The 13613-nt window shown below is 59.7% G+C and overlaps 1 protein-coding gene across 1 annotated transcript; it reads right to left on the bottom strand.

The window, feature by feature from the left end:
• Positions 1 to 1329: 1329 nt before the first annotated feature.
• On the bottom strand, positions 1330 to 5632 carry EN2 (engrailed homeobox 2). The gene is given in 3 exon segments (XM_077303980.1): positions 1330 to 1885; positions 4359 to 4421; positions 4424 to 5632. Coding segments are annotated over 3 exon segments (918 nt in total). The 5' UTR covers positions 4962 to 5632; the 3' UTR covers positions 1330 to 1568.
• Between the last annotated feature and the right edge of the window lie 7981 nt (positions 5633 to 13613).

Below are 13613 nucleotides of genomic sequence, written 5' to 3'. Positions count from 1 at the left end.
GCGGAGAGAGGTTTTAAGGCCGAGGGAGCAGTCCTAGAAAGGCGCCTGCAGTCCTAGAAAGGCGCCTGCGGTCCTGAATCTCGTAGGTCACTTTTTCCAGGAGGAGAGGCGAAATTGAGATTTGAGTCAAAGACCACATCACATTTCTCCCCTTGCCCTCTCACCAGAGAGAGAGAGAGAGAGGCAATGTCAACAAATGCTGAAATTCATCACACCTCCCCTAGATTTCAGGGCCGCCGTCGCCTTTTCCCTATCCTTCCTCCTGCAGTAGCTAGCGGTCTGGCCTGCCGAGATCTCCTTCCGAGACTGCACCGTTCCTAGCGGAAGATTTACAGCAGCCGCACCCCCCCCCCTCAGACGAGAAGTCAGCGGGGCTGACCCAGAGCCCACTCCCCCCAGGCCGCCCGCCCAGCCTCTTCCTCGGCTTGTGCTTTGCGATGAAGCCCCCGGACGGCCGCCTGCGAAGGCCTTCGCTGTCCAGCGTCTGCGTGGAAAGGGCTAGCGCGGTACAAAACTTTCCCCTTGCACACACACGCTCCACTCGCACCGCCACAGGCCTTCTGCAGAGCCCCAGCCCGCTCCAAGCCCAGGCCAGGCCGAGCCGCGTGGCTTTGGGACCCCCGCTCGGAGGCAGCCGGCGAGAGGCGAAGCGAGACACGCGGGGTGGGCGGTGGGGTGGGGGGGGGGGGCTAACGGGCCACGGGGCAAAGGCCTCGGCCCGAAGCTAGCAAGGGAAGGTGCAGGGCGCTTTCCCTTCGCGACCTCCCGGGATTCGTCTCCGAACTTTGCCCCCCTCTGCTCCCGGGAAGGACAAGAGGCCGAAAGCCAGCTTCCCCGAAGACCCTGGCCACGGCTGGCCTACCGACCTTCCCTGAAGAGCCGCCCCCCCCTTGCCCCCCACCCCGGTTGGCTTCGCTCCCGGACTCTGTCCCAGGGTCTCTTTCCCACCAGAGAGCGACCAAATCAAGCGACGAGCCACCGATTCTATCCCCCACCGCAAAGGCCGACAGGAAAGGACGAAGGGGAGGAGAGAAAGACACGGGGAAACTCGTAGAACAAATAGGAGAGCTATTTATTCGGTTCACAGTCTCGTGAAATGCAGCAATAAAAATCTTTGGACGTCAGCAAAAGTTGTTTTAACATTTTGAATTTCAAAAAACAATGTCCAATGTCCTTTATTTTCTCCAAACAGCGCTTAAGTCTATAAAAAGGCAACTTAAGCTCTTAAAAAAATTGATAAAGATAGCATCTAAAATTTCCATCGAACAAAAAAAAATCAAAAAAATATTTTATAATCAGATATTTCGGATTTTTTTTTCTTTACAACACCTTACCTGTAAATTATATATATTTATGTACACATATACACAGAATATTGCAGGATTATATCTAATACACAATATTTCCCACTATCGATGCTGGTATAGTCTTTATACACTGGCCCTTTTGTGTGTGTGTGTGTGTGTGTGTGTGTTGTTTGTTTTCATTAAATTATTGCATGGTAGAAAGCCTCCCTCCCCTCCCCCCAGCCCTCCCCCCCTTCCCGCCGCCGCCCCGCCGCGGCTGCTCTACTCGCTGTCCGACTTGCCGTCCTTGGAGGCGGTGGAGTGGTTGTAGAGGCCCTGCGCCATGAGGTGGACGGCCAGGGAGTTCTTGTTGCCGGTGGCCTTCTTGATCTTGGCGCGCTTGTTCTGGAACCAGATCTTGATCTGCGACTCGTTGAGGCTGAGCTCCTGCGCGAGGCTCTGGCGCCGCTGCTCCGTCAGGTAGCGGTTCGTCTGGAACTCCGCCTTGAGCCGCTGCAGCTGCTCCGCCGTGAAGGCCGTCCGCGGCCGCTTGTCCTCCTTGTTGGGGTTCTTCTTCTTTGGTTTGCGGGATCGGGGGCCTGCGGGCCGGGGCGAGGGGAGGGGGGAGAGGGAGGGGAGGGGAGGGGGAGACAACAGAGCGAGAGACCATGAGCCGACGGGGGCCGCGGGAGGAGGCAGCCTGCCAGCCAGCCCACCCCCCACCCGTCCCCGCCCGCCCGCCCGCCCCGCCGGCACACACTGGGGGAGGCCCCCCCCGACCCGATCCACCCTCACCAGCCCTGGGGTGGCGAGGAGGGCTTGGGCGGAGGGGGGCGGGGGGGGGCGCCGGGTCCTGCCCCTCCTCCTCCGAGGCGGGAAGGAGGCGGCCGAGGAGCCTCCCAAGGGCGCACTTGCCTCCCCCTGGTCTCGGCGCCGGGCCTTCCTTTTGACAGCGCTCCCCGCCCTCCCCCCACCCCCGGCCGCTGCCTCGAGAGCCAGGCGGGCACGGGGGCCTGGTCGCTCCCAGGGCAAGGCAAGGCAAGGCAAGGCCCGGGGAAGGGCCGAAGAGGCGCGTCTCGGCCGAGGCCTTCCTCCGCGCCGAGCAGGGGGTGGGGATGGGAGGGTGAGGATCTCAGGGCGGGGGGGGGGGGCGGGGAAGCGGGGGAAGCGGTGCCCAGAGTGGGGGGGGGGGGCAACCAGGGCTGCAAAAGCGCCGGGAGGAGGAGGAGGAGGAGACCCGGATCAGCCCCCCCTCCTTACGCCCGACTGGACGGAAACCAGAAAGCCCCCTCCCCTCGGCTGTCTCTGGAAACGCATCCCCGGGAGCGATTCTTGTCCCCGCCGGGAGCTTCCCTCCGGCGCCCTTCGGAGGCGGGAGGCGGCGGCAGAAGGCACTTGCGTCTTCCCGTTTCCGAGCGGAAACCGCCGGCTTCCATGCCCCGGTGTCAAAGGCCAAAAGCGCCCGCGCTCCCCACGGCGGCGGAGCCTCCCTTCCCTTCCCTTCCCTCTTCCCTTCCCTTCTCGTGCCGGCGATATGAAAGGCAGCCGCTGGTTTCGCAACCCGTCTCGCTGCCGTGCGGCTGGCCTACCCGGGCCCAGCTCTCTCCTCTCTCTCTCTCTCTCACACACACACACACACACACACAAACGGAATAACAGCGAAGTTTGAGTCCAAGTGGGGGTTTTCGCGGGGCGCACACTTTGTCCGACACAATGAAACGGGCTTTCCCAGGGCCCGCAGACGAAGTTCGCACGCAGCACAGTGAGGAGGATTCCCCCTAGATCCGAGGACGAGACGGGGACCACGAGCTACGTTTACGGGGTTCCCATTTGTTTGGGCTTAACTGGGGGGGGGCACAGAGAAGGAAATGCCCGGGCCATGCTTGGGGCTGGGGGGACGGGCGGGGGGAGCCCAGCGTGGCTGGCGACAGGGCCTCGCGGCTGACCGCAATCGGGGAGGCCTCGTCCCCTTCGTCTCCAAGCCCGGCATCTTTCTTCCCTTCGCGACGTTTCTCCCCAAGAGTTGAACCCGAACAAACGAGAACCGGAGCCGCTTCGTCCGCTGCTCCTGCGGCATCTCCCCGAGGCTGCTTCCCCCCCCCCCCCCCGGGCCCGGGCCCGGGCCCCTTCCCCTTGCATTGTGCCTGGCGCAGTGGGCCCGCGCAACGAAGCTCGCCCCTTGCTCCAGACGTCGGGGGTCTCCCGGGGAGCCCGGACTCAAAACTTTCTCCTGCGGCTTCAGACCCACACGGCTCCCCTCCCCCCAAACAATCCCAATGGCGACGGAGGAGGCTCGACAGCGGCGGCGGCTTCCCCGGCCGGGCCGGCCCGGCCTTTTGTGCGGCTCCGGCTCGCTCGGCGATAATTAAAGATTAACAAAGGCGGACCAGGAGAACAATGGAGCCCATCTCGGGGCTCGGGCGGGAAGCGGGTCCGGGCGCAGCTTGCGGGCACCTCGGAGGGAGAACGAGCCAGGAGTTACGGGGTGTTGGGGGGGGGGGTGTCGGTCCGCTTAATGGAAAAAAATGAAACAAAATATGGAAGGGGCGATTGTTTTCAGCGATGACGGAGGACGGAGCGGGCTGTGATTTCCTTTCAGTTCAGACTAGAGCAGGAATCTCAGCCGCGCGGGGCCCCGATCTGGGGGGGGGGGTTATGGCCACGGGTTTGACTTTCAGGAGGGCTTCTGTCGCCCCGGCATGGGGGGCAGCCATGGCCCGCGTCTGCGGCTCCCCCGAGGACACCCACCCCTGGTCCTCCATCGCTCCCCCCTACGAGCGTCGCCAGGCCGGGCAGGGGAGCAAAGTGTCCAGAGCCAAACCGGGAGGTGGGTCGCCGGGCCTGCAACGGCCGGGGAGTCCTGGCGTCAGGGCCGCGCTGGAGGCCTTGCAAAGAGGCCAGGGGGCGCGTACGTGAGCGCCCCCTCCCTCCTCGCCCCCCCTCCTCGCCCCCCCCCCCCAGTCTTTTCCTGCGGGTCTCGGAAGCGGCTGCTACCTCGGGGCCCCGGAGGAGGGTGCCCTCTGGGAAGGGGGGTGGGGGCGCGGGCGAGGGGTCCGGGCCGCACTGCCTTACCTGAGGAGGGCCTGTCCGAGTACCGGGTGCAGTAGACCCAGGCCGGCCAAAGCATGGGCTGCCGCCGGGAAAGGCGCTGGCCTGCGAACTGTCCGAGTCGGAGCTGAGCGACAGATCTCCCCCGCCTCCGCCTCCTCCGCCGCCGCCGCGGGCCTTGAGGCTTCCCTCCAGCGCGCCCGAGTCGCCTCCCTTCTTGGCCGCGGCCAGCGCTTTGGACCCGCCGCCGCCTCCTCCTTCGGCCGGGGATCCCGCGGCCGGCGCCGACGAAGGACTGCGGGCGGCCAGGAGCTGCTGCTGCTGGGGCTGCTGGGGCTGCAGGGGCTGCTCGGGGCTGGAGGCGCCGGTGGCGGAGGCGCAGTCTTTCCGGCGCCCGAATTCGGGCCGCAGGATGTTGTCGATGAAGAAGTTGGTGATCCGGTGCGGCGGGTGCGCGTGGTTGCCGGGCGCCGGGAGCGGCCTGGGGAGGAGCAGGGCCCGCCGCCCGTGGGGCTCCCCGTCGCTGCCGCTGCCCGACTCGTCCTGCTGGGCCGGCGGCTGCTGCTGCTGTGGCGGCGGCGGCGGGGGTCCGCCTTCTTCGCCGGGGCGCTGCTCGGGCTCCTCCATGCTGCCCGCCGAGCGCCGGCCGGCCGTCGTCCTCCCCCTTTTGTCTGGGCGCGCTTCGGGGCGGCTCAGCTCGGGTCCCCCCCGCCCCGCACCCGCCGAGCGCCGTCCTTGGCCGGGCCGGCCGGATCCAGCCCGGGAGCGAGCGAGGGAGCGAGCGTGCAGAGGCGAGCGGCGGGGCGCAGGCGGAGGGGTGAGTCCGGGCTGCGTGGCCGCCTTCAGCGGGGTCTTCCTCCTACCCCGCCGGCGCCTCTCGGTCCCGCGGCCCCGGCCGGCATCGTGGGCCCCGCAAGGTGTTCAGCGGGGGGAGGGGGGCTTGCATCCGCCACCCCGCCCCCACTCTCCGCCTCTCCTCCTCCTCCTCCGGCTCCGGCGCGGCGCGGGCGAGTCAATGCCGCCGCAGCCGCCGGGCTAGAGCAGGCGCAGCCCCGAGCCCCGCACGGGCATCCGGAGGGGCGCCGCCGCTCCTCGCCGCCCCGCGCCCCCCTCGCCCGCCCCGGCCGCCTCTTGCCGGGCGCATCGGAGGAGCTCCGCTGGGCAGGAAATCCTCTCCGGCGCGCGCGGGCGATTTTAGAAGCCCCGTAAACGGAACCTGAAATACTTTCACTCCGGATTTTTGTTCTTATTTTTAATAGAGCCCCTCAAGTGACGTTGCAAGGCCGGTATCCTAGACACGTGCCTTTGGCCAATGGGAGAGGAGACTTCCCCCCACGTGACACCGTAGCCCTCGAGTAAATGACAGGAGCGGCCCCCTCCTCCCCGCTCCCTCGGCCCCCTCCCCCTGGTTTTAAAGCGGTAGCCTCCTCGCCGCTCCCGGAGCCCTTTTTATCTTAAAAAGGAGGAGGAGAAGAGAAGGAATGCAGGGATACCTCCGACCTGTGAAGCCCCCCTCGCCTCGCCTCGCCGGTCCGTCCCTTTCTGTACCTTTGTCTAAATCATTACGGACTCCGGTGTGCCCTCATGCAGACAAGAAGCATTTTTTTTAAAAAAGCATATTGTTTACACTTGGAGTTGGGAGGGGAGAAGGGGAGGAAGGCAGAAAGCGAGGGTCGGCCTCCCACAATTCCTTGCAAAATGCATAAATAATATTAAATGAAGCCGTGCGATACAAAGGGACTTTTTTGTGCTGCCGATTTATTTGGCTGGGGGAAGGGAAGGAGGCATCGGAGGCGGTTAATTTTTCCAGCGGGCCGCTCGCTCCCTGGCGGGTTCCCTCCGGCTTTTTTGTCTTAAGGTTTCTCCTCACCCCCCCCCCCCCCGGCACACACGCGCGCGCGCGCGCACACACACACACACACACACACACAATCTCCCCTTTTGTGGTCTCGAAGCTCAGCTTGCAAAAGAAGGCTGCCAAATATCGGGTCGCGAGTTCCTGGGGATGTTTGTTTTCAAAACGAAAAGCCAAACCAAAAAGCCACACCGCCGGCAGCCTGCATCGCGCGGCTCCTACTCCTGGTAGCGCCGGTGCCATAAACAGAAGGCGGAATGGTAATTGAATCATTCCGCTGAAAACTGGACAGCAGCCTTTGATCATGTATTCCAACTTCAAAAACAATATCAGACAGAGAGGTTTCCCACTGACAGGCAGCACGACGTGAGCCTCCCCTTCCCCCAAGCGCTTTTCACCCGAATATTCAAATAGGAGACACACACACACCCCAACACACACACACACACACACACACACACACACACGGGCTAATTGCCTCTTAAAACGGGAACTGATCAAAATCCAAGCGTCGCAGGAGAGTCTGCCAGGCGCCTGGCGGTAGAGCTAAGCAAGCTCCTTCCGTGGACGCAAACCTCCTCCTTCCTTCCTTCCTTCCCCGGGCTGCAAAGAATTTCTCTCCGCGCAAACGCCGGCGTCTTGCAGACGAAACCCAAACAACCCGCTCTTCCCGCGTCATCCGCGGGATCTTCGCTTGGCTGCCCTCGAATCTATGAAAGTCGCCCAAAGGTCAGCCAAGCGCAGGAGAGTTAGTGCCGCTTTAAAACGCAGAGAGAGAGAGAGAGAGAGAGAGAGAGAGAGAGAGAGAAAGAAAGAGAGAGAGAAAGAAAGAGAGAGAGAAAGAAAGAAAGAAAGAAAGAAAGAAAGAAAGAAAGAAAGAAAGAAAGAAAGAAAGAAAGAAAGAAAGAAAGAAAGAAAGAAAGAAGCGAGAGCAATAGAGCGAAAGACAGGAAAAAGAAAGAAAAAGAAAGAAAAAGAAAGAAAAGAGAGAAAGGAAGACAGACATTTTGCCCACCAACTGTGGTGGGCCAGGCGCGGCGATGGGGGCGGTGGGGTGTGTGTGTGTGGGGGGGGTCGATCCCTGAGCCACCCAGCGCCAAAGCCGGACCCGAAGCCAAAACATCAGCCGGCGAGCCCGGGCAGCTGCCCCGGCCCCTTCCTCCCGCTCCCTTCCTCGCCCTCTGCTCCAGCGGCACCTGGGCCGCGCAGGGGCTCCCAGAGGCGCGGGGAAGCGGCGGGAGCGAGGAGGTGCAGGGCCAGGCCGGGGAGGCAGCGGTGGGGCAGGACGGGCAGGGCCGGAGTGGGGCCGGTACCTGGGGCCTCTCTGGCAGGGGCTTGAGGCGGCGGCGGTGACTAAACCCACCAGGCAGAGGAGAAGCCGGACCCAGATCCGCGGGGCCCTCCGTTAGCGTCGTTTCGGCTCCCTGTTTTGTTTTGTTTTCAGTTTCGTTTCGCCAAGGATGGGCCACATTTCGCGCCCGACAGCTGGATTCAGCTGGGGCAGGCCAGACTGCGGGCCCCCGAAGGCACCGGCTCTTGGAGCAAACCGCGAAGTCCCTTTTTTGCACGGTCGATTTTAGAATGTGTTCTATGTATGTAGACCACAGGCATTATCCCCCAGGAGCCGAGGCGCCTCCAGGCCCACTCAAATGCGCTCGGAAAGCAGCTCCCCTGAAAAATCAAAGCGATTTACTCCCCAGTAAACGTATTAGGGATCGTTGTGGACATTTTGGGGTGTGAGGGGAGGCAATCAGGGAAACGTACTTTCTGGGGGACAACCCTCCCCCCCCCCAGGCACGTGTTGCTGCCGCTCAGAGTCCAGCCGGTCGGACTCGCTTTCTCTGCTGCTTCTGCATCGCCCACAACACCCCCCCCCCCCGCCTGTGGTTTCCAAAAGTTCCCCCTCGGTCCTCAAAACCCCGGGTCACTTACGGTGGGCGGCCGAGCCCCACGCCCGGAGAGCGCGCCCTCCTGATCCGGAGCGCTGGGGCCGAGGAGGTGAGCCTCCCGTGAGCGATTAGGCTGTCTCCCGAGAAGTATTTTCTCATTACTCGGAAGCCCTGGCTCGGCGGCTACCCCATAATTAAACGTGTCCAAGGTGTTGCGCTTCAACTATTTCGCTGCAGGCAGGGCGGACCCCCAAGTTATTGACTGGAGCTTAAAATATCTTGGTGTCGACACGGGGCCGGCCGCAGTATCAGGTAACGCGCCTTGTCACTCGGCGCGGCTGCCCACCCCGGGACGTTTCTATTTGGGAACATTAACTGGGCCCTCTTTCATTCTGGGCTGCAGCCGAGGAATCCAGAACTGGCAAACCACAGTGATATTATAAAAAAAGATGAAAAGAAATAGGTCAAGTCCAAAGGAGGACAGGAACAAAGGCTGCAGACGAAATAATGGGGACTGATGGTCTTCCAACTTTAATCCCAGTTTCTTTGTGGGGGTTTTTTTTTGGGGGGGTGCAAAAAAAACCTTCCTTTTGTCTAACTGGAGGGGGCGGGGAAGAGAAAATAGTTGGCCAAGATGCCGAGTCTTCGATCAGCTTCCTTTTAACAATCCCTCAACCGGAATTCTCTGACGGACCTCCAACCCTGTATATTTACGCCTGTAAAATGGCTCCTTGGAGGGACCGGGACAACCGGAGAGGTCCGTGTAATTCCAGGCTGGGCTGTGGGGACCTCCGGGCAGGCTCTGGGGAAAGCAGCCCTTCCCCCGGTTCTTGTCCCCGAATGTCTCTCGGCCCAGCCAAGCTGATTTCGCCAGACCTACCCCCGAATACTTGAGCTGAGAACAAGTTATGACTATATAATAATAATAATAATAATAATAATAATAATAATAATAATAATAATAATAATAATAATAATAATAAGTTCTGTCTCAGAAGTCAGCGGCTGCATCCAACAGCTTGTATTTCCGGATTGAAATGCTTCCTAGGGGAGCCTCATTCCAAGTCCTCAGAACCGGGGTGAGACTTTCGGCCTTTCCAATCTCGTTTCTTGGAGGGGGGGAAGAGCCGAGCGGCTGGGGGTGGGGGTGGGGAGGGAGCTCCCTTTCAGGCGAGTGGCAGAGTCGCTCCGAGGGGCAGACATCTGGAGGCGCCCAGTTTGGCCTTCCATTTCCGCCGCCTCCTCTCCCCCCTTCTCTGCCTGCCTCTCTCTCCCCCCCCCCCCCAGCCCTTGCTAGTCCATGCATGGAGCAGCCCGCCCTGTAATTCTGATGGAAATGCTCGGCTGTCATGCTACAGGCGGCCTAGAAGCAGGGCGATTTGTCTCATGACTCCGCTAACCTTGTCTCCCAACAGCTTATACGGGATGATATGCTGGAAGTTAGGAGTAATGAAAGCAATTAGATAGGCCAGGCTCTCGCTGGGCTTGTCTCTCACGCGGTGGGAAGAGATGCCCTGATCCTTCCGGACGCCAAAGCAGCCCGGGCGGGGCGGCTGCTCGCGAGGAGGGAATAAAGGGCCCGACGGACGCGGCTCGGGCCCCTTCGCCCTCCGAGTCCGGATCCTTCACGATCCAGCACTCCGCAGGGGACAGCTCCAAAAAGCCCACGGCCGGCAGCGAGGGAGTCTGGCCAAAAGAGGCTTCAAAGACAGGAAAGAAGGACAGCACGAAAGAGAGAGCCCCGACGCGCCTCTCTCCCTCCAGGCCGACCCAAATCCTGGGACAGAAGCGGGGCGGATCTGTTCTGGAGAGGGCCCTTCCACCAAACCTTTGGCCCCGAGGTGACCGCGCCTCTCCCTCCCCGCCTCCTCCGTGAGGAGCGAGCAGCGGCGGTTCCAGGGGAAGTGGTGAAAGTTCACTCCCAGGGCTAGGCATGCCGGGGTGGGCGTGGGCGTGGGGGAGACCCGACCCAACAAGACCGGGATCGCCCACTTCCCATCCCCTATGGCGTTCAAGGTTGTGCCCCCCAGCCCCCCCCCCCCGCAACAGAAAGGCTGCCAAGGGCTTCCCGCTTGGACTAGCGAGGCTTTCACGGGGAGGGCGCGAAGAAACCGTTTCGGCTCGAGTGTCCTGCGGCTGCGGGCCGGACCAAGCCACGGAGCCCTCGGGAAGTCCATTGCTTGGGTTCCCCGCCTGAGACCCGACGGCTTTTGGGCCCGGAACGCGAAGGGACGGGGCGGACTCCCAACCCCGCTCGACCTCCGAGGAAAGTCCGCGCGGGGTCGATTGTGGGGCAGGAAAAAACGACCCTGGCAGGCACCGGCGAGGTCCTGCCCTCCACCCGCTCGGTTCACGGAGGAGTTAGGCCGCCGCCTTTGCCCCTCGAACGCCCCCTGTCCTAGCTCCGGGCCGCCGCTGAGGGTCCCCTCCCTGCCCCTTGGTCCTACCCTCAACGCCAGCTGGTAGGAGCCCTTCCCGGCTGCCAGGGCCTGCGAGGCCCCGCTGCCCTCCCCCCGAGATCAGAGGGGCTCAGGGGCAGAGCATCCCGAGGAAGCCGGGAGCACAAGCCCCTTCCCCTTCGGAAGCGAAACAGACCCTTCCTAGCAGAGCCCGCCGAAAACGCGCCAGATCCCTTCCCTTTCCGGTCCCCAGACCTTGTTCCTAGCTTGACCCCTTCCCCCGAGCTTGTTGTAGGTCAGAGAGGACGCTCCCAAGGACAAGGGGGATGTTTGATATGGCCTGCGGGTCAGCCCAGCTCGCTTTTCTATTAGGATTTCCTTCCGAAGGGGCCGCTTCCTAAAATATTTGCATTCCTTTAGAGAACGCCAAAGATCGAATTCCGTATTAGCCCAAGGAACAGCACCCCACCCCCAACCCTCCTCCCCAGAAAAAAAAACCCAAACCCGCTTTGGGTGCTACAAACAAGGTACAGGAAAGATGGGAGTTTAAGACAGATGAAAAGGAGGAGCAGAGAAGAAGGGCAGGGTGCTTCGTATTTTAAAGGGAGAAAAGAACTTAAACCGGTTCACTGACTTCCATCCGGCCAGTTCTTGCGACCTGTCCCTGGACATCACGGTCTCCTCTACTAATCTACCCGTCTGACCCATCACTTTTCCGTTCTTTCTTTCTTTCTTTCTTTCTTTCTTTCTTTCTTTCTTTCTTTCTTTCTTTCTTTCTTTCTTTCTTTCTTTCTTTCTTTCTTTCTTTCTTTCTTTCACCATCTATCTATCATCTGTCATTTTTCTAAATATACATTTATGCTGTACAAATCTATATACACACACACAACTTGGGCAAAACGTTTTCCTTATCTCGCTGCTTACTGTTGGAAGTTCAATAGTAAAATTAACTGAGAGTGTTTGCTTCGGATAAAGCAGAGACTGATATATTTGTTTTCAAAAGGAAAACTTAAAGGAAAACCCGCAAGCACGGCTTCAGAAATCAGCGCCTCTGCCGACTGCAGCGGTTGACCAATTTGGGTCATTGTTTTGGCAAAAGAGGTTGTGTTGACCAGGTGCCTTTCGTCTCTGTCCTTGGAGGCAACAAGTAACACAGATGTAGAGGGGATCTGGCCTTTTTCCCCCAAGGAATTTTACACAATCCCACAAAGTTTCCGGGGCATAAAGACCTCTAGGATGGTGACACTCTGCTTCCCCTCATGGTTTTCAGTAGGACAGAGAAGTAAATAATTGGTTTAACTGGACGAAAGAAAGAAAGAAAGAAAGAAAGAAAGAAAGAAAGAAAGAAAGAAAGAAAGCTTTAAATTGATATCTTGCGATTTAATTTTTCAGTAAAATTTGAGGAAGTTTCGGTGGTTTGTTGCTTTCGCTTTTCTTTTTTGAAGTGTCTTTCTCACGAGAAACATCTTTACAATTTTGGAAGCCGGATTTTTTTTTTTAATGTAGTTCTCAATATTTTAAAAAGAGTTTCAAAATACAGGCAGGAACCCCACCCCGGTCATTTCTGCAACCCGTCGCCTGTCGTTTTTAAGGGTCTTGCCTAGAGTTTCATGTGTTTTCCCTGGGATTTAGGAGAGCTAATCCTTGCAGACATAACAGCTTCTGTGACGACGGGGAAGTCTCGAAATCCTATCCCGGTCGGAGCATTAATCGAGAGCAGGGAAGGGAAATGGGATCCGGCAGCAGACTTCCCACAACTGTACTTAATGCCCCGAAACGCCTGCGGATTTACACCTCCGCCGTTACCGGGAGGCAGAAGTGGGGCTCGCTCTCTTGAAGGGCCTGATTTCAACTCCAGCCTCCCCGCCCTCGAGGTCCCCTGAATTTGTGGTTACAATGGTTTAAAGGGCGAATCAGTTTGCCTCGCCTTTGGGTCCCGGGAAAGGGCCGGTCGACGGTGTCCTTGGCGCCTTCGCCCTTGGGGTTCACGTGCGGGTGCCGGGAGGCTCGGTCTCCTTGGGCCAGTTTGACCGAGGCGAAATGCGGACAGATTTTGGGGAAGGGAGAATTCGAATTCTCGGCTCAGCTTCACTGGCCAGGGATCGCTGTGCTTGAGAAGGGTCACCCCCGGAGGACAAGCAGCCGCACACACGCCGCTTCCCCCAGGAGTCCCAGGACTTCAGTAGGGGCCCAAATGGATGTAAAAACTCGACTGTTGAAAACAAATATTGTGTCGGTTTAAAACGTGTCCCAACAACGAGCAGAGATCCCTAAAGGACTGGATGCCTCTGACCATAGGAACAGGCGAGGCCCCGGAGAGCCCCAAGCTCAACTAAACTGGCGTCACTCCGGTTCTGGCTCGCCGGGAGGGGTGGGGGGTGGGGATCCCCTTCCACAGGTCTTGCCATAGCGTCGCGTCCTTGACCCATCCAGGCTGTGAGGAGGATCTGTTTCCCAAGGAGCCTCCAGCTAGACTGTCACCTTTCTTGGTGCCCCCCACTGCACCCCGATCCTAAGTGCCGGGATGTATGTATTGACTGTGTTTATAGCCGGGAAGCATGTCTGTGGGGGGTGCCGAAACCCTCCTTATCCTTTTGACACCCCCCGAAAGTGCCCACCCAATTGCAGGGTTCGGAGGCTTTGAACCCAAGCCCAGTGCTGTTCCCCTCTGCACTAAACGGGGGGGGGGGCTTTTGATGCTCAGGATCAGAGATTGTTTGCAAAGGACCCATCTGACAAGGACAGCAGTTTTCCCGGTGCTGCATTTGGGGAGCAGGCAAAGTGGGTCCACACATGTACAGAATTCCCTTTTCATCGTCACCAGCACAAGGCGCAGTCCGATCCTGTGGATGTTTAGGCGGAGATCAGCAGGCGCAGGAAAATGGCCGCCTCGGTCAGGTCAAAGGGTCAGCCCTACACCGCTTCCTCCCAACTCCAGTGTGATTCGGACTGGATTGGGAATTCCCTCCTGCCCCGTGATTTTGCCTGTCCACTGATGCAAGTGACACACCTGTACTATACCTGAGCGGCAGCAGGGCTGGACGCCACACCGGGGCTATTCTCCTCCTTGCCGCTCTTAGGGGTCTCCTGCAGCATTTTGTAGAGTGTCTCTTGTGGTCAGGTGTTTCGGTGGAAC

This window comes from Paroedura picta, chromosome 11 (assembly GCF_049243985.1).
Source record: "Paroedura picta isolate Pp20150507F chromosome 11, Ppicta_v3.0, whole genome shotgun sequence".
NCBI lineage: Eukaryota > Metazoa > Chordata > Lepidosauria > Squamata > Gekkonidae > Paroedura > Paroedura picta.
This window is presented reverse-complemented; position numbering and strand designations above follow the sequence as displayed.